Consider the following 25534-nt stretch of genomic DNA (forward strand, 5'->3'; position numbering starts at 1 on the left):
CAATCACCAGCCCAGCTGCTTTCTTGCTTTCCTTACTGCTCCAAGCTGACGGATGCAGATGGCGTGAACCAGCTTTGTATTTATACAGTAATTGCGCAGGGTTTACTCAGCAAATGCCACCTACAGTAATTACCCAGGGCTTGTGTTAACAAACTGTCTTCCTGTCTGTATGGACGGCGTATTTTCATCTCCAGTTCTGTTTCGTGAGCTTTGTGCCTTCACTGAACGGGTTTCAAAGCTCATCGCAGCGCATGGGAAGAAATTCAGAGATGGCGTTGTAAACTCGGCATCACTTTTTCAGGGTGCAAACTGATTGCTAAAATAGAAAGCAGCCCGGGGGGTTGGTTAAAAATTAGAAGCTGGCCGAAGGATGTATCTCCTGAGGGAAGAGAAGGGTCCTGTATCTTCTCCTGGAGCATCTCGAGCTGGTCCCTGCCAGCCTGGAGTCGGGGATTAGCACTGAGGCGGCCTGGAAAATCCAGGATAACAGTGGGAATGACCATACTGCAATGGAAATCTCCCCCCAGGCCGTGAGACCAGGCTGCCCCTGCGCATCAAAGCGGAAGGCATCGGGCCTCGGCTCCGCTTCGGCTTTGAGCAGCTGGACATCGGGACGGTGTTTGTGGGATTGGCCCACAGCTACGAGGTGAGCAGCAGGGGCTGGGGGGGGGATCCCGATGGCTCCGGGGGCAGCAGGCAGCCCCGGGGACCTGCGGGACGTCTGGGGACGTCTGGCAACGCGGGCAGCTGGGAGCAGGGAATATTTGAGGTAACAGTGAAATCTGGGGGAGGGTGTGCGACAGAATCTGGATACTTTTGGGGTCTGAAAGCTGCTGATGTTGCTGCTGAAGCCCTAAACCCTGCCTTTTGGCAACCTCCTTTTGAGAGGAGCTGGGAGGTTACATAAAAAATAATTACAAAAAATAGTAACAAAAAGCCCTGCTTGACAGAATCCCAGAATCCCAGCATGGTAGGGGTTGGCCATCCAGCCCCCCGGCCCGGAGCAGTCCCTAGCAAAGAAGCTGGGAGCGCTTCCGCTTGCCGACCAGTCTCTCGCCACGCTTCAGAGCTGGTGCATCCCCGGCTCTATAAGAGCAAAGCATTTCTGGAAATGAAGCGAAGGAATTCTCTGCGTATTTGCCTCTCCACAATGGTGTCGAGTTTTCTGCAAAAAAAATAAGATAGAGCAGCTGGAAGAGGTAGACAATGAGGCGATACGTCGTGCCAGACACTTTCAAAAGCTCGGCTGTGGCAGGGAAGGACACGTGAAGGTGTTTTCTTACTGAAATTTTGCATTTTGAATGCTGATACTTTATCGATTCCATCTATATCAATTGATGATTTTGATTACTTCAGAAAATGCAGATAAGCAGATGATGGTGGTAGTGCTGTCCTAAGCAGCTAGACGGGAGGTAAACCTCAGCGCAGCGTAGGATCCCGAAGTGCAGTTTGTAACCAAAGTGCAGAACAGAGGAGAGGGGAGAGGAGTTTTCAAGTTACTGTCGTGCAGTTTGAATACGTGAGTATTCTCAGCAGCGGCTACAAAACTAAAGAAGAAGGGACGCCTCTCTGCTGCCGTCTCAGGTTTCCTGACAGGTTTTGCAGGGCCAAAAATAAAGGCAAAGCAGCCCAAAGCAGATAGGTAATTCCGTGGAAATGGCAGGATTTCACCCTGCAGCAACGAGAAACTTCAGAGCTTTGCCTGGAGTAGGTCTGCGGGCGGCTGACAGCGTGCTGGGGCTCACGGGCAGGCGCGGGCATTGCTCGGCCGACGTAAGAGCTGAGCGTCCCCAGATGCTGCGGGACTGCGTCGCCTGTCCAAGGCAGTCGATGGCTCGAGTGTTCGGCAAAGTACAGCTTGGTTCAAAGTTTACGTTTTAGAGTAATAACGGTAAAATCTTAGGTGGTGGCTGTGAATATTTATGAAAGATAAATTCTTTAGAATAGGTAGAGCCCCTGTGCACCATACTCACCCTTTCCTGACATTTCTGGGTGAGCAAAGACGAAGAAACTATCAGATTAAAGAGAAAAATAGAATAAACCTGCAGTATATACCATAGCAGAGCTGGGGAGTGCTTCTGAAGCTGGTTGTAGTGCTGGCCTGAGGTGTCTTCTACTGCGCGCAATGAACTTGTTGGCTGCAATGGAAGCTGACGGTGTTCTGCCCTCGGCAGGATCGGGCTCCCGCGGAGCAGAAGCGGTAGTTGAGGATTCACTGGTAATGCTGCAGCCTCCCAGCTTTGCTCTTGGGGATGGGTGTGAATCCACCCGGTGATGCTGAGCAGGTCCTCTGCACTGCAAGTCCAAGGGGACTGCTCTGTGTCAGTGGAGTAAACCCAGAGTGACTCTGTTTACGCGAAGTTATCGCTGCTTTGCGTGACAAAACCCAAAGGCAGAACTTGCCCTGTTGTATTTTCTTTGGCTTCTGCCAAGCAGCAGCACACAGCATCTTCTGCCTTTTGCAGATGTTCATAGTTTAATTAGAAAACAAATGAGTCTTCTGCAAGCAAGGGAGATTCCTGACGCGTTTCCATTTTGCTTTCTTGCTGCTGCAGGCGATCCTGTTTAACAAAGGAGCCATCGATGCTCGCTTCAGCTTGGTCCCTCCAGCGACAGCTCTGGGCTCCTGCTTCGCGTTCCTCCCCCAGGAGGGCAGCGTTGTGCCAGACGGGCTCCACGTCATCCGGATCTCCTTCAGTTCCACCACCCTGGGGCCGTTCACAGAAGAATTCCGGTTCAGTGTGGATGGATCCCCTGAGCCGGCGACCTTGACCATCAGGTGAGGAGGGTTATAGGAGCTGGGTGGACACATCTGTGTTCATCTCCCACCAGCCTCGTCTGGTGGTGGAGTGGAGAAAAAAGGTGTTGTCTGAGGTCTTAGCGTGAGGATGCTAGGATCAGAGAGGAGACTGAGAGCCAGGGCTTTTGAACCTTGACTCCAGTTTGAACCCTGCGATTGCAGCAGCAAATGAAGAAGTTTGAAGAATTGTGTGCGAGGGGGTATGACCAGTTTGGGGCTCCCCTGGGTTAATGCAACAAAATCCTGCACGCATAACGATCGCGTGGATCAAGATCCTCTGAGAGACATGTTCATGTACTCCAGGGAAACATCAATTCCAGCTCAGAAATACCAAAGCAGGGAACCTGCAGCTGGGAAAGGGAGTACAATGGGTCTGCTTTTGTGTGGAGGCCTCCACATCATCACGTTACAGATGGGGAAACTGAGGCACAGAGCCAGCACTTGTTCAGGGTCCTTCATCGGGTCGGCAGCAACGTGGGGGGCAGACCCTTGGCCCAGTGCCCGCCATGGTGCCCTCAGACACATCAGCACCTACCAGCTGCAGACCGCTTTGCTTTGGCTATCTGCATGGACACCGTGCTGAGCACGAGGGTGATAGGTTGGTTTGAAACCCGCCATGGTTCTGAGACCAGCTTTTGTCCACCGGAGCGGTGAGGAAAAGCTGAACGCTTTGCGCTTCTCTTTACCCAAGCCAATGCCTCCTCTGCCTGTCTCTGTCCTCACAGGGGCTGTGTCATCGGACCCACCTGCCACTTCAATGTGCCTGCCCTCCACTTTGGCGACGTCTCCTTTGGTGAGTGTGCCCCGGGCTTGGACCGCGAGGCAAGAGGTCTGTGTCTTGCCCAACACGGAGCAATTGCGTTCCTCTGTAGCAGCCTTTGAGGTGTTCAAACCAGGGCTGCTGGCTGCTTAGCCACTATTGGGCCATCAGAAGATCAAATAGGACCAAAGGAATAGAAAGTCAGTATTTTGTGGTGTCCGTCGTTCTCTTCAGCCCCAACCTCCCAAACCTTGGCAGCAGAATGACTGAAGGTCCTTGTCCCAGCAGGGCCCGGGGGTGGGACTGCAGGAGAAAGGGGTTTAAGCCACCTACTAGCCTGTAGCTTCTCTGGGGAAATGTTCCTCTTGATAGGCAAGGACACCATTTAACCGCTTGACCTTTAGCGTGAGGTGTTAATTAGCGCTGTGAGGGCACCTCGCTATCATGTACCAGGCAGTATGTCCGAGCAGTAGCTCTGCATCGGGCACTGATGTCCTCAGAGACGTGGGCTCCTGCTCCTTCCCCGGCGAAAGCCCAGCCCTGCTGCCAGAGCCGGTGGTGAGCATCCAGAGCGTCTCCCTCGAGATGCAGAATCTGGTTCTCCATCTGTCTCACCAAAGGCTTTTTACAGGGATAATCTAAAGTTTAAATGTGAAATCAGTGGTGGATTGATTGAAGGGCCATCATCATTCTACGCCCGGGATGCCTCTGTGTTCTCCTGCTGTTGGTGGACTTTGCAAGAGAACTCCTTGCCTTCCCTGAGCCGCTTCCTCCCCTCCCTCTGTCACCGCTCTGCCGCTGCTTCATTTCCTTGTGAATAAATAAAACAACGCGGGACGCGCTGGGCAGAAGTAGGGTTATGTGATGGGAGATTCATCGCGCTGAAGCCGATTTCATCAATCAGGCCCTTTCAGCTGAAGGCAGCTGTTGTGTTTTTGCTGCTGGGAGCCGTGCTGCTGACTGCTGCCTGTGTCTGGAGACTGCAGTCTCCTCTGGGATCGGGAAGTCGGTGTTTGTGCGTTTCTGTGCCCCTGCTGCCTCCCTGCCGGGGCCGTTGCTGGAGGTGGGCAGTGCTCGCTGTCGATGGGCACGGATGAGCTCTCTGCTGTGCCCACAGCTGGTTTTCCTCCCCGTCTGTGTGCGGATACCAGTCAGTAGGCAGCCCACGGGAGATGTGTCCTTCCCGCAGAGCTGGCCAGCCGAGCCAGATGTCCGCTCCAGCGCAGGCTGTGGGCTGGTGTCCTGTCTCTGGAGAACATCCCCACCCGGTTGTGTGGCTGGGGCGTCACGGAAAGCGAGTGTTAAAGCTCCAGCGCTGCAAGCCTTTGCGGGCAGTACTCAAAGCCAGCGTGCAGCACGGGTGTGATGGCCCTGTTTGTGTTGGGTGAGGCGAGGCATGGCTCCTGCGAAGTTCTCAGCAAGCATCAGGCTTGCCTGCGGTGAAGCGGGCTGCAAATTGTCACGTGCTCAGTCTGGTGGCACCGAAACAGGAGATGCCGTAAGGATCCTGCCTAGAGGAACTGCATCGCAGTGCTCTGCATCGTGCTGGAATTCCTAGTTTCATCCAGCCTTGCTGCTACTGTAGCTGCTCCTTGCTGACAATACGCTGCTTTCATATATTGAAAACAGTGAGAGTGTTCACGGGGTGAACGGGGAATTTTATGGGTTGAATTTTCAGAACAAATGGTCTGTCAGGGTGCGTGCTCTTAAGTCAGAAAGAATTGTTGCTGGTTTTGGGGCAGGGGAGAGGGCTCCTCAGGCAGAGAGAGAGAAACTTGTGGTGTTCAGCATGGCTGAGAGTGGGCGTTGCCAAGGAAGCAATCTCTGTGATCAGCAGCAAAGGGAGCTGAATTGACGATGAATTCCTTGCTTAGCTTCTCAATTAGCGGTAATTCAGATTGAAAAGAGCTAAACTCCAAGCACGGTTTATCAGAATGGGATATTCACCCTGGGAATCTTGGGATAATCGGTGCGTAAATCCACGTTTGTGTCGTTGTCCTAGGCTTTCCTCGCACCTTGTCCTGTCGCCTCATGAACACCTCCCTGGTGCCCATGACTGTCAACCTGCGCATTCCTGGGGATGGCCAGGGCGAGCCCAGCGTTACCAGTTTCGATCAGGTGTCGGACAACACTCGCCCGTCCTGGAGAAAGGGACTTCAAGGTCACGTCATGCCAACCGAGTTCACCGTCACGCCCTGCAAAGGGACCGTCCGTTCCCTGGGAAGCCTGGATATCCAGGTAGGGGAAGAGTCCGGCCCTAGGGACTGCAGCAGGTGGAGCTGAAGCTTCGCCGAGGTATGGGAGGGCTTTAGCATCGCTAGCTTTGGGCGTAACGCCAGTAAGATACGTGCACTGGTGTTAGGCTCTTGTCGGCTGGGTTACTCTGGGGCTTTTCTGAAGGAGCACTGTTTTGTTTCCAAAATCATGAGCTGAAGGTCTTGTCCAGAAGCCATTCATGTGTTTTTGAGAGCTGCTTAGAGTGGTTTCTTTGATTTGAAGTGGTCAGAGGAAGGATAAGGACAGAAGGTGGCTGTTAAAAAGAGAGATGTCATTGTATAAAGCAGTTTGCTTTTCTTCACGGTCTTATTTCTCCTCTCCTGTTGAGCAGGAGGAGCTGTGTTCACTGCGGGGATCTCCAGTGGGGCTGAAGAAGCTCTGGCAGCCATGAGCTGCGCAGCAGCTGCTCAGCCACGTTTTGCCTCAGCTTCCTGTTGTAAAGCTGAACTTATTCTGTAGAAGTCGACGGATTCCCTCTGGGTTTATGCTATTGTAGTCAAGAATAAAAATTACCCCCTTGATTTTAATAGAGTAGTGAGTACAGCGTTAGTCTGAGCCTTCATTTAGCTTACGTAGGCCCCGCTAACCGCCAGGCGTATTTAACGAAGCAGATATTGTCAGAAGACTTTTGTTACTCCCAGAGACTGCGCTCTTTACACGGCCCAGCGGAAGAACTGGAGCAAAATGCTCTCTTTCCTTGCTGTGGAAGGAGAACCGGAGGACAGCACGCGTGGACGATGGGTTTTGGGAGCGCTGAGGTGTTTGATGCTCTTCTCTTCCCCCAGGTCACCCTGTGTTCCAACACGGTGAAGAGTTATGAGCTGGCGCTGGTGGTGGACATGGAGGGTGTTGGCAAGGAGGTGTTGGCCCTGCTCCTCACAGCCAGGTATCAGCGCTTTCCATGCAGCTCGCCCTCTCTCCTCGTGCATCCAGCACCAGCGCGCTGCCTTGCAACACGCTTGGCTGGCTCTGGCTCCAAATGAGAAGCGTTAATGAGCTGGTTCTGCCCAGCCAGAGATGAGAAGAGCAGTGCTTTGAGAGCAGCCCATGTTGAGAAGCACCTGTGCTCAAGGGACAGGCATGGCCCTGAGCCTTTTTCTAAAGGGAACAGTAATTATATGCATTATTGGCCTGTTTTTTGGTGCTTGAGGTGTAAGAGATTTCCAAAGGGCCATCTCTCCTTCTTTTCCTGCAAGTGGTGGACTTGGTCTAGGGGAAGATGTCCCTGCTCATGGCAGGGGGGCTGGAACCAGGTGACCTTTAAGGTCACTTCCAACCCAGACCATTCTGTGATTCTGTGATTTGTGCTGTGTTGCAGCCAAAATGGAAAATTGGTTTGGGACACAGCAAGCAGCCTGCTGAGAGCTGGTGTCTGGTTCAGTGAACAAAGGAATAAAAAGAAGCTAAAGGCGATTTACTGCTGTGGGGGTGTTAAATGTCTGTGGGACAGTGACCAATGTGTGGTATCTCTAATTCCCTGTCGGTCATCTCTCCGCCTAGATGCCTAGTTCCTCCGCTGCGAGTCCTCAACCCTGTTGTGACGTTTGGGCGGTGCTTTCTGAAGTTCCCGTGTCGGCAGATGCTGACCCTTGTGAACGACAGCGACCTCCCAGGCTGCTACGGGCTTCTTCCGCAGGTTTGGCATCGCATCCTCTCCTGCCGTCAGATGTTATCGAGGGTTTTGGATAAGGCTGTGCTGGTTTGTATTCAGGCAGGTTCCTCTTCTCACCTGGAGGTTTGCTGAGAAGAGGAACCTGCCTGAATATGAAGTTTAGGGAGCAGTTTATCCTGTGGTCTTTGGGGTGCTTTCACGCAGCAGAATTCATGGGGTCGTGGAAAGCTGCTGGAAGGAGGCTGCCAGCACAGGAGTGGGTGTCTGTGGATGCAGTGGCTTTTGGACCCTGTGAGGGTGCTAAGCCCATACAAGTCTTGCACCTTGTTTTGTGCCTTTCTGCTTTCTCCTAGGGATTTTAAAAAATGTATAAATTGCTGTTGTGGTAGATGTCAAGGAGTTTAAAAGTTTCCTCAGAGGTGACTCTGAAGCTGGATTTGATTCTGTCCCTCGCAGGAGCAGACGGAGGGTGCTGCCGTGCGGTACTCCAGCCCCGAGCCGTGTGGGATCATCGAGCCTCGCAGCTCGGTGCAGGTCCCGGTGACACTGGAAGCCCAGGTGACGGGAGAGCAGGACACCATCGTTCATGTCGTGGTGCTGGGGAGCGAAGGGTCCCCACTGGTGAGTCCTCAGGGGAGTGGGCCTTTGTGCGACTCTGCTTGGTGGGCTGTGGACAGACAGGGTTGCGAACTCCAGGGATCCTTCCTGGGAAAAGGAGCTTGTAATAGCTGAGCCATGTGGACAAGGAGGGGAGGGATTGATGGCATGAGCAACAGCTGACATCTGGAAGAGGAAGGGTGGTATCTGCTTAGGCAGGTGATAATGGAAGAGTCTGACACAGTGCTTAATTAGGGATGTGTGAGATGGGATAACGCGCCCAGTCTGCAGCGCAGCACCATCCCTGGGTCTGGTACTCTGCTGTGTTATTTGCTGAGCAGCAGCTGCTGCTTGGTTGGGACTTTTGTTCTGGAGCACACAGGGACATCCCTCAATGCCGCTAAAGCAAGCGCTGTGTGAGAAACCGTGCTGAAAGCCAGACCCATGGCGTCTGCGAAATGCCCATCGCATCTCTTTGCCAAAAGCCCCAGCCAGAGAGACGCGAGTCTCTGCGCTGCTTGCATCTGGAGCACAGGGACTTTATTTCTGCCAAGCTTGGAAATGGATGAGGCAAAGCTTTCCTGGGCTAAAACCTCCTAAAAGGGGTTGTTTGCGTTCAGGCATGCACAACAGCAGCACTAACAGCAGAATGTGGGCAGGAGCACATTGTACATAGTGTCCTGGCTTCAGCTAGCTGAAATCTAGAACAAATTTAGTTAGGTAAACTTGAGTTTAAAACGATAATGACTTTTGAAGCAGCTGTTGTGAAGTGTGTGATCCTCTCTCTGAGCATGGCAGAGGATGCCCGAGGGTTGCTGGGAACCTGAAGCTTTCTGTTATGGAAAGGAAGGCCGGCATTTTGAAAGTGGTCGAAAGGGGTTTAAACTTTCAATAGAAGGAATGGAAACGGTGCTTCAGCTCCTTATTTCTGAGCTAGCAGCCTTGGTACGTGATTTTTGGCTCGCTCTTGCACGGCATCCTGTCAAGAGACGAGCATTTGTGGCTGCCACTCCTTGTGCCTGGGTTGGACCGGTGATTGTGACAGCTGTCAATGCCGCTTCCTTCAGCCGGGCATCAGGAAAGGTTTGACATCGTGGGGGCTGCTTTCTTTTGTGGTTCAGTCATACTCCTTGCCCCTCAGTGAATCGTCCAGCAGCCTGTCAGCGTTGGGAGTTGTGTGCGTTCAGATCCTGCTGAAGGGTTGGGGTGTTTAGAAGTGGTGAAATCCAGCCAGGCTGGATAAATTCTCGTTGTTCGCAGTGATGCGAGAAGGTGGTTGAGCAAAGGGGTCCGCGTTCCCCCTCCAATAGTCCGTGCAGTTCTGCAAGGACGGGACTTTTGGGTCTCAAGACTGTCAAAAGAAAAAAATACCGCTGGGGTGGTGTAACTGATAATTAACGCCTGTTATTCGTAAAGTACCAGGGATAGACATAAGCCCAAATCAGAGGCAACTAACGTACGTGATGTCGGCTCTGAAGAGCCGGCTTTGCCGCCGACTGGTGCTGCGTTTCTCAGGCGCAGCTCCGGGGATGCGCAGGGAGTTCCTCTCCAGGCGTGGCTGTGCAGCAGCAGAAGTCGGGGCGGGTGGTCTGGGGCAAGACGGAGCAGGAACAGGAGCGGGAGCAGGCGCGGGGGGAGGAAGGAGAGCTCACGGTGGGGAGGAGGGGTGAAAAGGCAAGGGTGGGAGGCTGGGTTTCTTTATCCCCTGAAAACGGGAGCTTGTGGCTGGCGGATGGGATCGCTGGAGATCCCACGCTTGCTCCAGGCCTTCCGTTTCGGTCTTACAACACTGAAAACTTGGAACAGCTCTAATTATCCCCCAGTCTAGGATTACCCTTAGAGCTGTCTAATCTTTTTAAACTGTCCTTGTTTTTTCTTTTTTGATCTTTCCTGCCTGCTTCCTGGAGCAGAAAATCCACTTAGTGAGCATTGGAGAAGGACCAGTTGTCTACGTCCATCCGAGTAAGATAAATTTCGGCAGCATCCAAGTTCTACAAGATGCTTCCCAAACTCTCCACCTCTCCAATCAGACTGTTACCCCTGCTTCCTTCCGGGCAGAGATGGTAAGTGTCTGTGGGGCTGTTTTCCAACAAAAATGACTGGTCCTTAGCGGCCTGTGGCTTGATTTGTATACGCAGCATTTCCATTTTTCTGTCTGAGAGAGAAAGCAGAATATTCCATCACGGCGCAGCAAAAGGAGCCTGGCCCTGGGGGCAGTTTTAAGTGGGGGACCCTCAGTAAAACAGGGAATGTGCATAGATGTTTGAGCAGAAGTGAGTCTGGATCAGTTTGACAAGTTCTCCCTTCATTTTGTGGAAGGTATTTAGCTCCGAGTTTCACACCTCCTGGGGGCCAAACTGCCTGGCTTCCTCTGGCCTTGAGCCTTCATGCAAACCCGGCTGCCGTTGTCGGGAAGCCTGGGGAGATAGAGTAGCTTCCCTTGGCGCGCTCCAAAGGAGAGACTGGAGGGGGAATCATAGAATCATAGAAAGTTTTGGGTTGGAAGGGTCCCCTAGAGGTCATCTAGTCCAAACCCCCGACAGCGAGCAGGGACACCACTAACTAGATCAGGTTGCTCAGAGCCCTGTCCAACCTGGTCTTGAATGTTTCCAGGCATGGGGCCTCCACTGCCTCTCTGGGCAACCTGTTCCAGTGTTTCACAACCCTCATTGTAAAGAATTTCTTCCTTATATCCAGCCTAAACCTACCCTGTTTTAGTTTAAAACCATTACCCCTCGTCCTGTCACTGATGTCTCTACTAAAAAGATTGACCCCATCTTTCCTATAGGCTCTCTTTAAGTACTGAAAGGCTGCAATCAGGTCTCCCCGCAGCCTTCTCTTCTCCAGGCTGAACAAGCCCAGCTCTTTCGGCCTGTCCTCATAGTAGAGGTGCTCCAGCCCTCGGATCATTTTTGTAGCCCTCCTTTGGACCCGCTCCAACAGTTGCATGTCCTTCTTGTGCTGAGGGCTCCAGAGCTGAACGCAGTACTCCAGGTGAGGTCTCACCAGAGCAGAGTAGAGGGGCGGAATCACCTCTCTCGACCTGCTGGCTACGCTAATGGCCTTCTGCTGAGGAAGAGCAGCCCTTGGGTTGGGCGAAACTGGGTTAATGAAGTGAGTTTGTTCAAGGAGGGTAAAATAGGGGTTGTATGAGCTCTGGCATAGTTGCTGCTTCCAGATGCCCTAGCTTAGATTTCGGGGAACTAAGCCTTTATGCTTTATACCGTCACGTCTTTCGTCCTGCCTTTTCCTGCACCCCACAGGAGACCAGGTCCCCTGGCTCCCATCTGAAGTTTGTGTTTGGCTTCTCTTACAGGCTGGCAAACGCTCGCGCTGGAGGATTGAACCCAGCAGAGGCGTGATCCCCCCCGAGAGCGAGGTGTCTGTGACTGTCATAGCCAACTTGGATGACACCGAGAAATTCAAGGACGAGGTGACCGTGTTCATCGAGAACAGCCATTCCTACGTGGTCCCCGTCCGGGCTGTTGGCATCGGCACCACGATTGTTACTGACAGACCCTTTGCTCCGGAGCTCAACCTGGGAACCCGCTTCAGGTAGGGTATTTCTCAGCTGCCCCTTCTCCTTGCTGAACCCGCGGGAGGAGTTTTGCCGCCGTCCTTCAGGCTAGTTCTGCTTCAGTGCTCAGGGTCCTGGCTCTGTTTCACTGAAGCCACAGGGATTGCTTTAAAAAACATTTTATGGCCGTCTGAAAGTCGTTAGATACCCTCAAAAGCCACCAAAAGGGAAATCAGTTGCTACATTGTCACTGAAATGTCTTTTGCTATAATGCCTTGATTTCCTCCCTTTATCAAATCAAGATTTGGAGGAAAACAGCAGGTCCCAGAAGCCCCCGGCTGGACAATGCGACATTACAAGTATAAACCGATTTCCCTTTGCAATAATGCTGCTTCCTTTTCCATTCACTATGGAGCATCATCTCCCAGCAGTGGAAAACCTCGGCGGTAACTTGTTAGCAGCAACTCGACTAAAGGAATGGTACTGTTTGATTTCCCCTCTGCCTGGGAGGAGCAGCAGAATTGGTCTTTGCCCTGTGTCATCCATCCCTCAGTTGGCTCGTCTTCCCCAGCTCCCCTGCCGAGCTGCTCTTGATGAGATGTGGTCGCTCTTTCCTCGTTTCTCCTGCCTGCTTTTGTCGCCGTCTCCTCTCTCAAGGCCGCAACAGCTTCTCGAGGCACGGGCGAGTGAGGGTGGCTGCGGGACCAGCTCTGAAAGGGAGAGGAGGAGAAGCCCGCTGAGGTTGGGCGGGAGAAACAGAGGGTGTTAATGGGAAGAGCTTAGCTCGAAGGAGGGGATTCACTGATCCTAAGGTGTGTGTCTGAAACCAGCCACATCCTTACAACCGGGAGAACAAGAAGCCTTTAAAGGGCTGTTTGCCTTGTGTTGGAGACCTCTTGGGACAAGAATAGTCTGCTCGAGGTACCTGTTCCTTTTGCTGGCTGCAAAGAGGGTCCACAACGCTCTGATACCTAAATTTTGGGGTAGAAAGAGCAGATGAATCCTACCTTACGCCTTTAGGATAGGTTTGGGGGGGGGGTTTAATCTGCCCCCCCAAGCCATCCACCTAGGCAGGGATGCTGGAGCGAGGTGGATGCTTGTCCAGCATGTCCTGTGCTCTGTGCAGCCACAAACTGGCTGCCCAGCGCAGGGGCCAACGTCAGCATGGTTGGTGTCACGGTCCTCGGCCCGCCTTGGCGTGCGGGCCGGCGGGGGCCCGGGTAACGTCTCAGAGGAGTTGGGCTTTCTCAGGGACACAAATTCTGCCTCTGCCCAAAGCTCCTCCACGCTTCTCTCTGTTGCTGTCCACAACATCAACCGTTTCAGACTGAACTCTGTGCACATCATTTTTTAGCAGTCGGTTTCAAAGACTGGTTTGTTCTACGCTGCCACTTCTGTGTTTGTGTTTAGCTGCTTATGGCAGACCTGTGTTTTGTGAGCCACATCTTCTGTGCTCTTCAGAAAGACAAGAACTGTTCCAGGAACAATTCATTTCCTGGCCATGCTCGGATTTATAGAGGGTAAAATAATTGCTCCAGAGTAGCCTGCAGTGAGTGTTTCTTTACATGAAGGAGTCAATTTCCCTTGAATATTCATTTGGTTTTCTGTCTGGCTGTGGTTATTCATCTCTATCGCTCCCTTCCATCAGTGGCTAGACCTGGTCTTGCTGCCGTGTTCGTATCGGGGAAGCTTCTGTTGAGCCCACGTTCTGGCAGTGCGTCTGCCTCGCTGGCACAGAACCCAGCGGCCCTGTTCAGGCAAAGGGCGATGCGTTGGGGCGATGAGAGTTGGCAGCTCCCCGAGGGCTGGGTGCCAAGGGCAGTAATGTGGGTGCCAGGGCAGGGGCCGAACCGGCGAGGCAGGTGGTGCCCAGATGGCCAGCTGAGTCTGTGTGCCCCGCAGCTCCCGCATGGCATCTTCAGAGGGAGCCAGCTGAGGCAGCAGCTCCCAAGGAGGGGTGAAATGGCAGGGAACCTGTTCCTCCATCCCCTGGCAGCCAGGACAGGCCAGCTGGACATCCGATGCAGCGAGGCCTGCAGGAAGCGCCTTGGGAAAACTCTCCGAGCTTTGAGCAGCAAAGGCTGGCGATGCTCTGTCCACGGCGACGGAGATGATGTTCCTCATGAAACTTCTCTTTGCTGTGTGTAAAACAGACCAGCTGCTGGATGGTGATAACCTTAGTGGCAACCAAGGTCTGGCTTCTGCTGAAGCTTTGAGCTAAGTCAGCCCTTTTGGAGGTGGCTTTGTTGCTGAGCGTGCAGTCGGACGCCGCCTTCGGGGTGTTGAAGCTGGGTGACCACTGGGAAGTAACAGCTCCCATGACACTTTCCATCTCTGCTTCTCTTCTAGCCTGGATCCCTGCTGTTACCGCTTCAGGATAACGAACAAAGGACGACGCACCCATCTGCTCTATTGGACAACGGAAGGTTTTGCCCCGTTTCGCCAGCGTGATCGTCTCCCTGCCATCAGTAACAGCAAGGGCAAAGATTCCTGCCAGAGCCCCAAACCCGCCTGCCCCGTGTTTCAGCTTCGGCCGCCGAGGATGGAGCTGATGCCGGGCAAGATGATGGAGATGGTGCTGGAAGGCTCCTCCAACATTCCCCAGGTGAGGTCCCCCACGAGGGCTGAGCCTTTCCCGTCTGATCACCTCCAGCGGGACTTCTTCCGCAGCCCCTTGACATTTGCCTGACAAAATGAGCCAGTGCTTTCAAGACACTGTTTGAACGCCACAAGTTACCATGGCAGCACCAGTTGCTCTCCTTGCTGTCCACCATCAGTTGCTGAGGCTTTTTCATGTTGCCATAGCTACCATAAACCCAACTTGCTGCTACCAAAATAGGGGCTGAAGGAAATATTGCTACTTCAGGGGCAAAGAGCAGTTTACGAGGTGTCATGTGCTCAGGCAGAAAGGAAGGGCAGAGAACATAAGTTCCCCTCTACTCTGCCCCAGTGAGGCCCCATCTGCAGTGCTGCATGCAGTTCTGGGCTCCCCAGTACAAGAAAGGTGAGGAGCTACTGGAGAGAGTCCAGCGGAGGGCTACGAGGATGAGGAGGGGACTGGAGCATCTCTCCTACGAGGAAAGGCTGAGGGAGCTGGGCTTGTTCAGCCTGGAGAAGAGAAGGCTGAGAGGGGACCTTATCAATGCCCATAAATATCTGCAGGGTGGGTGTCAGGTGTTTCTTTGAAAACGGGCTCTCGGAGGGCACAGTACCTCCTAGGATGAGTGACCCCCTCTTTACCTGAGGGCAGGCTTTTGCCCAGGGATCCTTTCCACTAAGCTTCCAAGGACAGTTGTGCTGGCATTGATCACCCGTTTCCCCTGGTATAGTTGGGTTTTTTTAATCAGTTCCTACAGCTTTCTGTAAACATTATGCTTAGCAATGGGGCACATCGAAACATGAATTGTTTGGGGCAGTAATTCTTATAACTGTAGACAGCAGATGACTCACGAGTGCCTTTTTGTGGGTGACGGGGTGTAGCGGTACGGACATTTGAGTGCACGATAAGCAGGGTGCAGCGCGATCAGGAAAGGGGGCTGTTGGGGAGACCAGTGACCACAGCTTGATGGCAGTAATAGCTGCTGGTGGTTGATGGCCAAGATCCCACGGCACAGCTTTGGCCCAGGTTATCAAAATCCTTTGCGTCCGCGGTCGGGCGGCTGGCAAACGCAGCGTGTTTTCTGGACGCCCTGCTAGCACGTGCTGGGTGCCGAGAGATTCTTGCATGCAGGTGGTGACGGAGCGGCTGCTGTGCCACGCCATGGTGGGGAGCGAGGCGAGGAAGAGACAGATAATGCAAGTGGATGTCACCTGCGAGTTCATCGATCCCCTGCTGCAAATGTCCTCCAGAGAAATCACCTTCCGGGTGGAGAAGGTAAGTCTCTGGAGTGCATCCTGGCATGGAAATGGCCTCAAGCTGCATCAGGGGAGGTTTAGATTGGAGATGAGGAAAAATTTCTTTACTGAAGGAGTTGTGAAGCCTTGGAACAGGCTGCCCGGGGCAGTGGGGGAGTCCCCATCCCTGGAGGGGTTCAAAAAACGTGTGGCTGTGGCACTTTGGGACATGGTTTAGCAGGCGTGGTGGGGTTGGGGTGACGGTTGGGCTTGATGATCTTAGAGGTCTTTTCCAGTCTTAATGATTCTATGATTTAATAGTGTGGCTGAGGATTGGAAGCCCACGGAGTGTGCTGTCGTTTGTAAATGTGAAAAGCATCTGATGTATTTAGAGAAAAAGCTTCTAGAAGGGTAGAAACTGATAAAAATGGTAAATAGAGGTGTATGCACTTTTGGGGTTGAATAACTGAAAATGCATCAGAAGGGGAAGGAGGTCCATGGCTACTTCAGGTGGCTTTTTAAAATCCTTGTCTCCTGTTTCTGTAGCAACCCAGTGATGTCCTGACTCTTCAATACAAGCCTCTCTCTTTAAAAAACATCTGCTCGCTGCCAGTCAGCGTTGTCCTGGCTTTGGAGCAACCCTTCGTAATCTGTGATGCAGCCCAGCAGCCCCTCTCTGCAGATGTTCAGGTGAGCAGCTGGGGACCTTCCTCCTGGTGGGGTTTGAAGGAGGAGGAGTGTGGTGGTACACTTGTGTTGGGAGATCCTCCAGCAGAGAAGTTTATTCTTTCGAGTTAGCAGTAGACTGGCCTGAACTAAATCAGATTCGGAATGAGCTGCTGAAGGAAAGGCAATATCATCTGAATTGGGGAAGTGCATCCTGGCTGGAGGGCGTGAGGAGAGGGCAGCAGGCAGCTAGGTCTGGGCAAGCCAGGTAGCAAAGGTGTCTGTTGGAAGCCATCGCAGCTCTCCAGCAGCCGTCCTCGGACAACCTCAAGAGCAGCTTGTCCTCTTCAAGCCCCGCTCTCAGGAAAGCGGAGGACGCTCCTCCAGCCTGTGCCTGGCACCTGCCCCGTTCATGGTGGAAGGTGTTGGACATGGACACTGCTAAACTGGTGGTGTTGTAGGCACGGCTGCCAGCTGCGTGCCGGTGACGACCTCCTGGAAGGTGAGGCTGCAATGCTGTGTCGCTTGTGCTGTGAGGGTCAAGGAGTTCCTCTAGAGTCAGGGCAAAAGGTCCCAGCATGCCAGAGTGCTGTTTTGGTGGAGTATTTAGTAAAAAGCTTTTGTGGGTCCAGAACTCAGTAGAACAATGTTTATTTCCCTCTGTATTGATGTGGAGCACAGAGACACGAGCCTGAGATTGTCTCAGACGAGAGTGTTGTGGTGCTCGCATGCTGTAAAGAAAATGAAGGATGAACCAAGAGGCCTACGCTGGGGTTGCACTTTGAACATTTACACGTTTCATACTGTCGAACCTTGGGACTTCATCACACTGGTGATTAATACTCTTCATCTGCTTGCAGCCCGTGAAGCTGGAGGTGGGGGCGGAACTTCATCTCTCCATCAGATTTAACCCTGCTTATGAAGAGGATTTGAGTGGCCGGGTAGCAGAGAAGGCTCTGAAGATACGGTTTCTTGAGCATCCCCATGAGGAGCAGGTCACCATTCGGGGAGAAGTCTACTTCCCGAATCTCCGTTTCGAGACCATGGCCCTGGACTTTGGCTGCATCTTGAATGACACTGAAGATATGCGCTACGTCAAGATGACCAACTGCAGCCCGCTTCCAGTCCAGTACCAGTGGTTTTTCCTGACAGGCAGCCAGATGCGGTATGTGCACCGTTGTCCTCTCCTTGGAGCTCTTCTCCTTCCTCGTGTCCTGTTTGTGCTTTAGAAAGACCAAGGCTGTTTGCCTGGGGTCTGACAAATTGCTTTCAGCTTTCCCTTGCGGAAATAACGCCTGCCAGCCGTGGTCGGGCTGGATGCTCAGGGAATAGGTGATCTGCAGTGGTTTGATGCTGGGGAGGAAACAAAGTTCTCCAGCCAAGCTGGGGCTATAAGATACTAGGAACGCATTTTGCATAGCCCATAACCTGGAGTCCTGCTGTATTTCTGGAGCTACAAACCCGTGCGTAGGTACTGGGAGAAGCAGATAGATAAGATGACCTCTTTTCCTTCCCTGCCAACCCTGTTTGTTGTCATTTCGTCCTGAGAACCCACACAGGCACTGCCACCAGAGCAAAGAGCTGCTGTCCCAGTCTCTTGCTGCTGCTTTGCTGTGGCCCCTGTCCTGGTTCCCCTGGCAAGGGAAGCTGGTGTGGCTGGCTGCTTCCCCAGACCTTCGTGGCCTGAGGCAAGCACCGCCTTGGTGAAGTGAGGCTTCACCACAGGACATCGCGTTTGCGAACCAGCTGCTTGGTGTTTGACAGCGAAACAGCAGGTTCTGCTGCGGCTTTGGGTACGGCTGTAGGTGTTGGTGGGAGCACTGGTCTGAGCATCCCCGGGTGGCAGGGCCGTCCTGCGCTGGTTGGTCTGTGGTGTCCGAGCCCAAGAGCAGTCTCGCAGTCGTGCTGGAGCACGTCTGTGAACACATTGCTAGCAGTTCCTCCCGCTGTGGCCTCTGTGCATAGCACAGAAGTGCAGTCTGGGCAGTGTTAATTACAGTAGCAAATGGTTTTTCCATAATGCCGTAGGAAACCAAGCAAAGTTAACCACTGTGCATCGAAGTGCGGCTATTACCAATAATAGAGATCATCACTAAAGACTTTTGTTTAGGGAGTTGGGATCTGGCTCAGAGGAGATGACCTGTTGGGAACTGGAAATTAGCTATGGCTATGGGGAGAGCTTGGAGGAGAAGCCCTCTCGCAGCTGGGTCTTAGCAGGTAACAAGAAGTCTTTAGCATGGCCCTTCTCGCTGCACGGCGCCTTCGGGAACAGACCCTAAAGTGCAGAGGAAAGTCTGCAAAAGCAGGTGGAGGAAGGTGGGCAGGGAAAGGGGAGCAGGGCTGTAAGCTCTGCTTGGAGGCCCCTGTCCACTCCTGGTAAATTAGATGAGGGTTTAATGACAAGCTAAAGGGAAAATCTGAATTTGATGATAGAACAATGCATCTATTTTATACTAACGGAGAAACAAGCGCATGGCAGTGAAGCCTGTGTGGAATTAATTTCCTCTGGGGCCACTTGTTGGCTGGTTGCCTGTTTCTCTTTACTCTTCTTTTTTGAGAACCGATTTAGGATTTTGGAAATGTTGACCACTGAATCAGTTTTCAGCTTTTAATTACCCCGTCTCCACCTGACCTGGTTTTGCTTGGACCTGAGCCTGCAGGTGCTGGTTCCTCTGGTGGGTGCCGAGCCACCCAGCTCTGCTGAGCCCGTTGCAGTGGAGGGTGCCGAGCACCTGGCTCGATAGCAGCCTCTGCTCCCAAGGGTTTGGCGTAGCCCCTTTGCTGGCTCGTTAGCACTTGTGGACATTAGGACAGCTCCCTTTTCTGCTCTGCATGTTAATTAAGCAGTAATGTACTCTCTCTGGGTCCCTCGGCAGAGGTCATGTGATCCTTGGTGGCAGGTCTGGAAATGAAGACAGTCTCCAAGCTATTAACACCTCAAATTGCTCATTAAGAGCCCGGCAGAAGGGCAGCCTGTCAGATATTATTTCTGGTCCACATTAAGCACTGTTGGTATTCTAAATGATCAGATCAAACTAACTCATTCTGACATGGAGGGAACCGAACATCAGGTCTGATGAAGGTGAGCTCGATAGAGTGTCACCATCCATACATCTAACCTTGCTGGAGCCCATCAGCAGAGACTCCCAGCACCAGTCAGGCACACACATTTCTTTTGGCCAGGGGAGAAAAATGTTGTTTCTGCTGCTGGAGCCGTTGCTTTGCGACCGGGGAATACCTGCGGCGCAGCGGGGAGCTGAATCTTCTCCTCGACATTTGCAGTATATTGATGACAAATGAGGGAAACTTCCTTCCCCGGAGCGCTAATCGCTGCTGCCTTGGCGCTCGTCAGGGATCAATGGGCCGTTTAATTGCAAGCCTCCGCCTGGAACTGTTGGATGCGTCTTTCCGTGTTGCCTGGCGTGTGCGGGGATGCCCCGAGACGGGCTCCGTGGGTGCCCCTGCGCGGTGCTGGGCTCTGCCGGGGTCAGGGCACGGCAGGCTGCGGGCTCCATCGCTGCTGTGCCTCGTGGCGCTGAGAGAAAGCGTCGCCGCTTGCTCGTGCCGACCTGCAGCTGCAGGGAATCGTTAGGGGAAATATTCAGGATAAACATCTGGTAGAGCTGCAAGATTTCTCACTTTGTGCCTCTGGATGGGGACAGCATGGTGGGTGCTGTCAGGAAGGCACTGGTGGGTCTGGACTGGGTCATTGGGTCTGTCCCTTTGCACCTCAGTCTCCCCATTTTGCCCAGTTTGTCTGTCTCTTCCTTTCCCGCAGCACCTTGTGCCTTCGCGCAAGGCCCGCTCGCCTCTGTCCTCTCCCACGTCTCCTTGCAGCCAGCTGCCTGCACCGCCGCTGTCCCAGCATCGTCCCGGGGCAGCCCCAAGCGTTGACCTGCTCCGTTCTGGTTTCAGAGCTGCTGGGTCAGACCATCGCTGAGCTCGCACCGCCAGTGCCCTCCCAGGGGCCGCATCCTGCCCAGGAGCTGCTCATGCAGGCTTCTCTGCCTCCCACTGCGGGTCCGTGATCAGAGTTCTGTTATTTTCCAGGTTCAGCCCTCCAGCACCGAAATTCTTCACCAAACCCCAAGCGCCGAAGGAGGAGGGAGCCCAGTCGGAGCACTCGGTGTCTGCGGAGGGCAGCTCCAGCGACGGGGGTGCGGAGGAGCCAGCCAAAGCCCTGGGAGCGGCGGGGGATCCTGCCCGAGAGCCAGCAGATGACTCCTTGGAGGCACAGGTAGATTTTTCTTGTGGACCTGCTGCTTGCGTTGCCTCCCCCAGCTTGCCAGGGAAAAGCCGTGCTGGTGCCGAGCGCCCGTTTTGCTGCTGTGCTGTCACGTGCCCCGAGAGCGGGCTGGACACGGGGCTTCTGGGGAGGGAGAAGTGGGAGAGTTTTGCTCGGAGAAGCCCACTCAGGTCCTCCTGACCTATGCTGGGTGGGGGATTTTTTTCTCTTGTTCCTTTACAATGTAAAATGAGGCTTTTATCTGCATGGTGATGCGAAGGTTTTCAGTTTCCTGTGTCGAGCCATGCCAAGCACCGAGCTTCACATCCCACCTTCTCAGCCCCAGCTAGAGCCACCCATTGCCACGTCTCTGCCTTCACCGAGACCCCGTACTGCAGTGACAGCCACAGAGCTGTCTTGTATAAAACAAGACTTTGCCAAGCTGCGGTCTCTTCCTCCTCGCTTTTCTGTGGTGCCCAGTAGTGGGACAAGGGGCAACGGGCACAAACTGAAGCCTAGGAGGTTCCACCTGAACACGAGGAAGAACTTCTTCCCCCTGAGGGTGATGGAGCCCTGGCCCAGGCTGCCCAGGGAGGCTGTGGAGTCTCCTTTTCTGGAGATATTCAAGACCCGCCTGGACGCGGTGCTGTGCAGCCTGCTCTGGGTGACCCTGCTTTGGCAGGGGGTTGGACTGGGTGACCCACAGAGGTCCCTGCCAACCTCTACCATTCTGTGATTCTGTGAAGATTTTTCCCATGGTTCCTCCACTGGAAAGTATAGCGTGTGCAGGATGAGATGAGAATGATTTTGCCTGTGTTTGAGGAAGAGGTCCCTCCAGCCACGTCTGCCCCTTGCTCCAAGCCATGGCTGCTCTTCTGCATTCATTTTGCTGCCTGACATCTTGATCTCTCCTCCCCTCCCTGCAGGTTTTCGACATCCTGCCGCTGTTCGGTGTGCTGCAGCCGGGCGAGAGCCAGCGGGTCGCCTTCATCTTCTTCGGCCACACCAACATCGTCGCCCATGTCACGGCGCTGTGCCGGGTAGAGGGAGGCCCGACCTATGAGATCGCGCTGAGCGGGGAGGCTTCGCTCATCCACTACCGCCTAGACGTCACGGAGATCGACTGCGGGCTCCAGGTACCGCACACTTCTCTTGGCAGAGGTCCTTGTCTTGAAACCAGCACCGACGGGTTGCTGCCCACCTAGGTCTGGGGCTCTCTCCCCTTCCCAGCTTCTTTGTTAGCTCTGTGGCTTGGAATTACAAACTTTGAGTCAAACGTCCTGCATCCAAGCTGGTTTTTAATGGCCATCTCCACCCCCTCCAGAGCGGGGAATTCCTCCTCTGCAAGGTACCTAAGGCTGCCTCCTGGGGCAGGCAGGGTCCCAGCGGTGATCTCCAGAGGGATGTGCCCCGGGACATCCATCCGCTGATCTGCAGCTAACGCCTGAGGTCTGAGGAGATGCTCTCTTGTAACGCTTTTGATTAATCCACAAAATAAACCAGGGAGGAAGTCACCTTGGGCTTCCAGTCGCTGTAGCTGGAAAGAATGTCCCAGCGTAATCCCCACTTTATTCATTTTTGGTTAAATACCCCACAGATGCTTCCAGCTGTTGGCACAGACGTGTGGCACCGTCTCCCTTTTGCTGTCCCTGCAAGCTCTGCAAATCCTTGTGTGCAGGTGCCTTTTCTGCAATGTCTTGATGCCACCTCCTCTGTTTCAGCCAGCTGTGAAGTGACACCTTGAAGCGCGAAGGGCTTGTATCCGCTTTGGTTTCTTTAGAGCTGGTCTTGATGTGGTTGGCATTGCCCCTCTGCATGGTGCCAGAAGTATCTGTCCCTGTGTGGGGCTGAGAGGTACCCTGGGGGTTCCCAAGCCAAGAGCCCAGAGCTCCTCTGCCCCTGCTTCTCTCCTGCCTTGTGTTCATTTGCTCTCATCCCAACGAAAGCGGGAGGACGTTCCTGGCCTCAGAGCTGTGTCTTCAGCTCCCCACTCCTCTGTCCTCCCTTCAGCTGTTTAACGAAGTCACCGAAGCAGAGGTCACCCTGCAGAACAGCGGCAAGATGGGATTCACCTACGTGGTGCTCGACGCCAGCGCGGCCGCTGCCGACGGCCCTCTGCCCGGCGTGCCCCTGGTCGTGCCCAGCACAGTGAGTACAGAGGTAGCACAAGGGATTAACCCTGGCCCTGCGTCCAGCTTCCCGGGAGAGTGTTATGGGGGAAAACCAGAAGAAAACAGAAGAAAAAAACCCTAAAAGCAGCTGGGGGAGACAGGGCCGTAAGCAATTGCTGCTGGCGGGCAGAGAAGGCGAAGCAGGCGCATGAAGCAGCTCCATGATCGGACGGGATTTGCAACTTGTCCCTGCCCGTAACAAACCCTGCCTGCCCCTTGCCAGCACTGCCCAGGGGAGACTTGAATCTGTTTTGCTTGGGCACGAAGCTGCTTTGCCAGGAGTTGTGACAGCCCCTGCCCCGGTCCCTTGCCCCTCCAGCTTTGCAGCAGCGCTGTGGGCAGCGAGGGGGCCGGGGAGGAGCAGGGCTGGCACAGCGAGGAGCGGGGTTGGCAGCATCCCACCATCCCAGCTTCCCAGCCCTGCGTGGACGCCTTCGAGCTGAAGCAGCCTTCCGATCTTTGTCCCTGTTCGCAGTGGGAAGGGGAAGCCAAATGGCTTTCGGGTTTCTTCACGCCCGTCTCCTCCAAGGGCTGAGGCGCTGATGCCCTCTCCCTGCGAGCTTCCGAAGACACAGCTCGGCTTGGCCCCACGCAGAGGCTGCTGCGACGGCGTCCTCGGCGCTCGCAGCTTGGCCGGCGTTTGCAGAGCTGTGTGTGTGCAGGTGGCCGTGAGCCTGGGTGGGCTCCTCCAGCCTGGGTGTGACTGCACGGGCTGGAGGTGTTTGGGTAGGGTCAGGCCCTTTGACAGCAGCCTGGGAGCCACTGCTGTGCTGGGGCAGGAGCTGCTGGCCCTGCGGAGAGCGCGGGCACTCCACGCAGCTTCTGCAGCGGCTGGTGACAGAGCTTTTCTTTATTCCGGCTGGCTCTTGCTAGCAGAGGGTGAGCACCGTTAGCAGAAGAGCTTGCTCGTGCTGAGCAAAGGAGGGTCTGTGCTGTGGGACCGCACGTGTGATGAGGACATACCGCATCCCGGCGTAGGAGACTCGAGGTTTTGGATATGAGAAAGCTAGAAAGTGATGTTGTCTGACGTTTTCTGATAGAGAAGAACCTGTCTGTTCTTCTCGGCACATCTGTCGTGTGAGCCGTCCTTCCAGCAAACCCTCTCTGATGCGTTCCCTCCCTGTTCTGCCGTGCTCTGCAGGGTTACATTGGACCTGGCAAGGAGCAAGTGCTGAAAGTCTGTTACCTGCCAGGAATGCCTGGAGTCTTCTGCAGGACTTTCCGGCTCCAAGTGGGTCATCTAGAGCCAGCAGAAATCTCCCTGAAAGGAGAGGGCAGCTTTCCCAGGATCTGTTTGGACCTGCCTAGGAACATCAAAGGTGAGCAGTGCCAGTCTGCTCCCCAGGAACGTCTTCTAGTTTGTCCCCCCTGCCGTATGCCCACGGGGCAGCTCACAGCCACCTCCACCAAGCCTAGAGGTTTCAGGGCTGTTGGACCAACACTCAGCCCTCCGGTTGCTTCCTGAGTCTCCAGCAGACGAGCCCATGTGGGCTTTGTCCCAGGAACCATCCTGCAGAGCTTGCCAGCGTATCTGTGCGAGCCCTGGAAAGATGATGGCTAGACAGAAACGCTCGGGAAAGCCGTAATACAGGCTGGCAGGGATTTTGGCAGCGTTGGATTTGCATCACGTTGCACAGGGTGAGAGATGCTGCTGTGTGTGGAGGAAGGTGGGTGGGAGTGAACGTCAGGATTCAGAGAGGAGAGCAGCATCCGCTTGCCATACATGGCTGGAGGAGTGTGTTTCTGGGAGAGGGCATCACTGGGGGCTTCGGGGCTTCCCAGCTTAAATGGGAATGGCACTGTGCCCACGCTTCTGTTTGTGGATGTTTTCTTCATCCAGGAAAGGAAAAATATGAGAAGATCCTCAAGGAGGTGAAGGAAAAGCTGGAAGACAACGGCCATAGAGGTGAAGCAGTTGTTCTGGGGGAGGCTGCAGCCACGGAGCCACCCACGGACGACTCGGGCACCGTGGTGAGGACAGCCGCTGCCCCGTTCGGCATGTGCCACCCTCCCCCTGCGTCCTTTGGTCCCCTTGCGCCCTGCAGCAGGCTTCCCGGTGTCCTGCTGGCACTTGGGTCCTCCCTGGCCATGCATCAGCTCAGCGCTGCCCACCTCTGGCAGTTGTCCCTCTCGTAGATGCGTGAGCTTCCTGACTGCCCCGGGGAGAGATCCTGCAGACTGTGCTCAAGGGCTTGAATTTCTGGTGCTGGCGCTGGGGCTGCAGGTCATCGCTGGGGGGTTTGTTGCTCACAGCCCAGCCCTGCCAGGTTTGCAGAGCTGGCTGCGCCCTGGGACTGTGCTGTCAGCGCTTGTCTCCAGGAGGTACCAGCTGTGTGGTGGTTCCCTTTCCAAGAGAGCTTTGTCCAAGCTGCTTTGGCACTGGCTAGAGGCAGGCCAGTACTTGGAGCTCTGGGAGGTTCCTGGCTTGTCTGTCTGTCTGTCTGACCAGCTGAGCTTTTGTGATAGTGACTGGGCAGGTGAAGATGCAGGAGTTCATTTCCCTTGAGAGAAGGTCCTACCTAAGAGAGCAGGAGGTGTCACAGGCGCTGAGCAGCGACCCAGGGGGACCCCGTCACCCCTCTCAGCAAGAGCAGGATGGGATCCTCTTTCGAAGACAGGCCTGTGCCTCAGGAGGGACCTTTGCCAACCAGCCACTGTCTTTCCCTTCCTTCCCTCAGCTGGACACTCGGCTGCAGATGCAGATGGAGCAGATGCTGCTAGAGGAACATGCCCTGGAGCAGCAGAAAGCTCTGGCCTCCGGTCACCCAGAGGACACTGCCTTTGACCAGCATGCTCGTCGGAGGCTTCTCAAGTTAGTGGGGACTCCCATAGCCTATCTCCAGGTGCCCCGAGGGTACCACCCAGCAGTGCTCCTGCGAGCTCCTTCTGTCTGCAGAGCTGGGAGTAGCTGGGGGCTGCAGAAAGGGCCTGAGCCTGCTGCCTGTCAGCAGCGGTGTGTCCTCACTTCCACAGAGCCACCCTCAGCTTTGGAGGTGCTCAGCTCCCCACAGGTGCTGGGTTCTGTTCTGAGGGGGGTCCAGCGCAGGCCATCAAGCCCTGCCAGAGAGCACAGGC

The 25534-nt window shown here is 54.4% G+C and overlaps 1 protein-coding gene across 2 annotated transcripts in view; it reads left to right on the forward strand.

Moving 5' to 3' along the window:
- The window catches only part of LOC142362821 (hydrocephalus-inducing protein homolog), an 84305-nt gene that overhangs the window by 29457 nt on the left and 29314 nt on the right, over window positions 1-25534 (forward strand). Inside the window, exons 11-29 of one of the 2 annotated variants that reach the window (XM_075433478.1) lie at window positions 528-646; window positions 2556-2779; window positions 3526-3593; window positions 5563-5798; window positions 6623-6723; window positions 7338-7473; window positions 7906-8070; window positions 9957-10109; window positions 11363-11601; window positions 13913-14168; window positions 15294-15437; window positions 15944-16087; window positions 16924-17228; window positions 20114-20300; window positions 21215-21424; window positions 22299-22436; window positions 23601-23778; window positions 24300-24430; window positions 25138-25271. In XM_075433478.1, the coding sequence (XP_075289593.1) occupies window positions 528-646; window positions 2556-2779; window positions 3526-3593; window positions 5563-5798; window positions 6623-6723; window positions 7338-7473; window positions 7906-8070; window positions 9957-10109; window positions 11363-11601; window positions 13913-14168; window positions 15294-15437; window positions 15944-16087; window positions 16924-17228; window positions 20114-20300; window positions 21215-21424; window positions 22299-22436; window positions 23601-23778; window positions 24300-24430; window positions 25138-25271 (3268 nt within the window). Of the gene's footprint in view, window positions 1-527; window positions 647-2555; window positions 2780-3525; window positions 3594-5562; window positions 5799-6622; window positions 6724-7337; window positions 7474-7905; window positions 8071-9956; window positions 10110-11362; window positions 11606-13912; window positions 14169-15293; window positions 15438-15943; window positions 16088-16923; window positions 17229-20113; window positions 20301-21214; window positions 21425-22298; window positions 22437-23600; window positions 23779-24299; window positions 24431-25137; window positions 25272-25534 lie in introns of those variants that run through there. The other variant, XM_075433479.1, reaches the window with a different exon arrangement.

Source organism: Opisthocomus hoazin, chromosome 12, assembly GCF_030867145.1.
Source record: "Opisthocomus hoazin isolate bOpiHoa1 chromosome 12, bOpiHoa1.hap1, whole genome shotgun sequence".
Lineage (NCBI taxonomy): Eukaryota > Metazoa > Chordata > Aves > Opisthocomiformes > Opisthocomidae > Opisthocomus > Opisthocomus hoazin.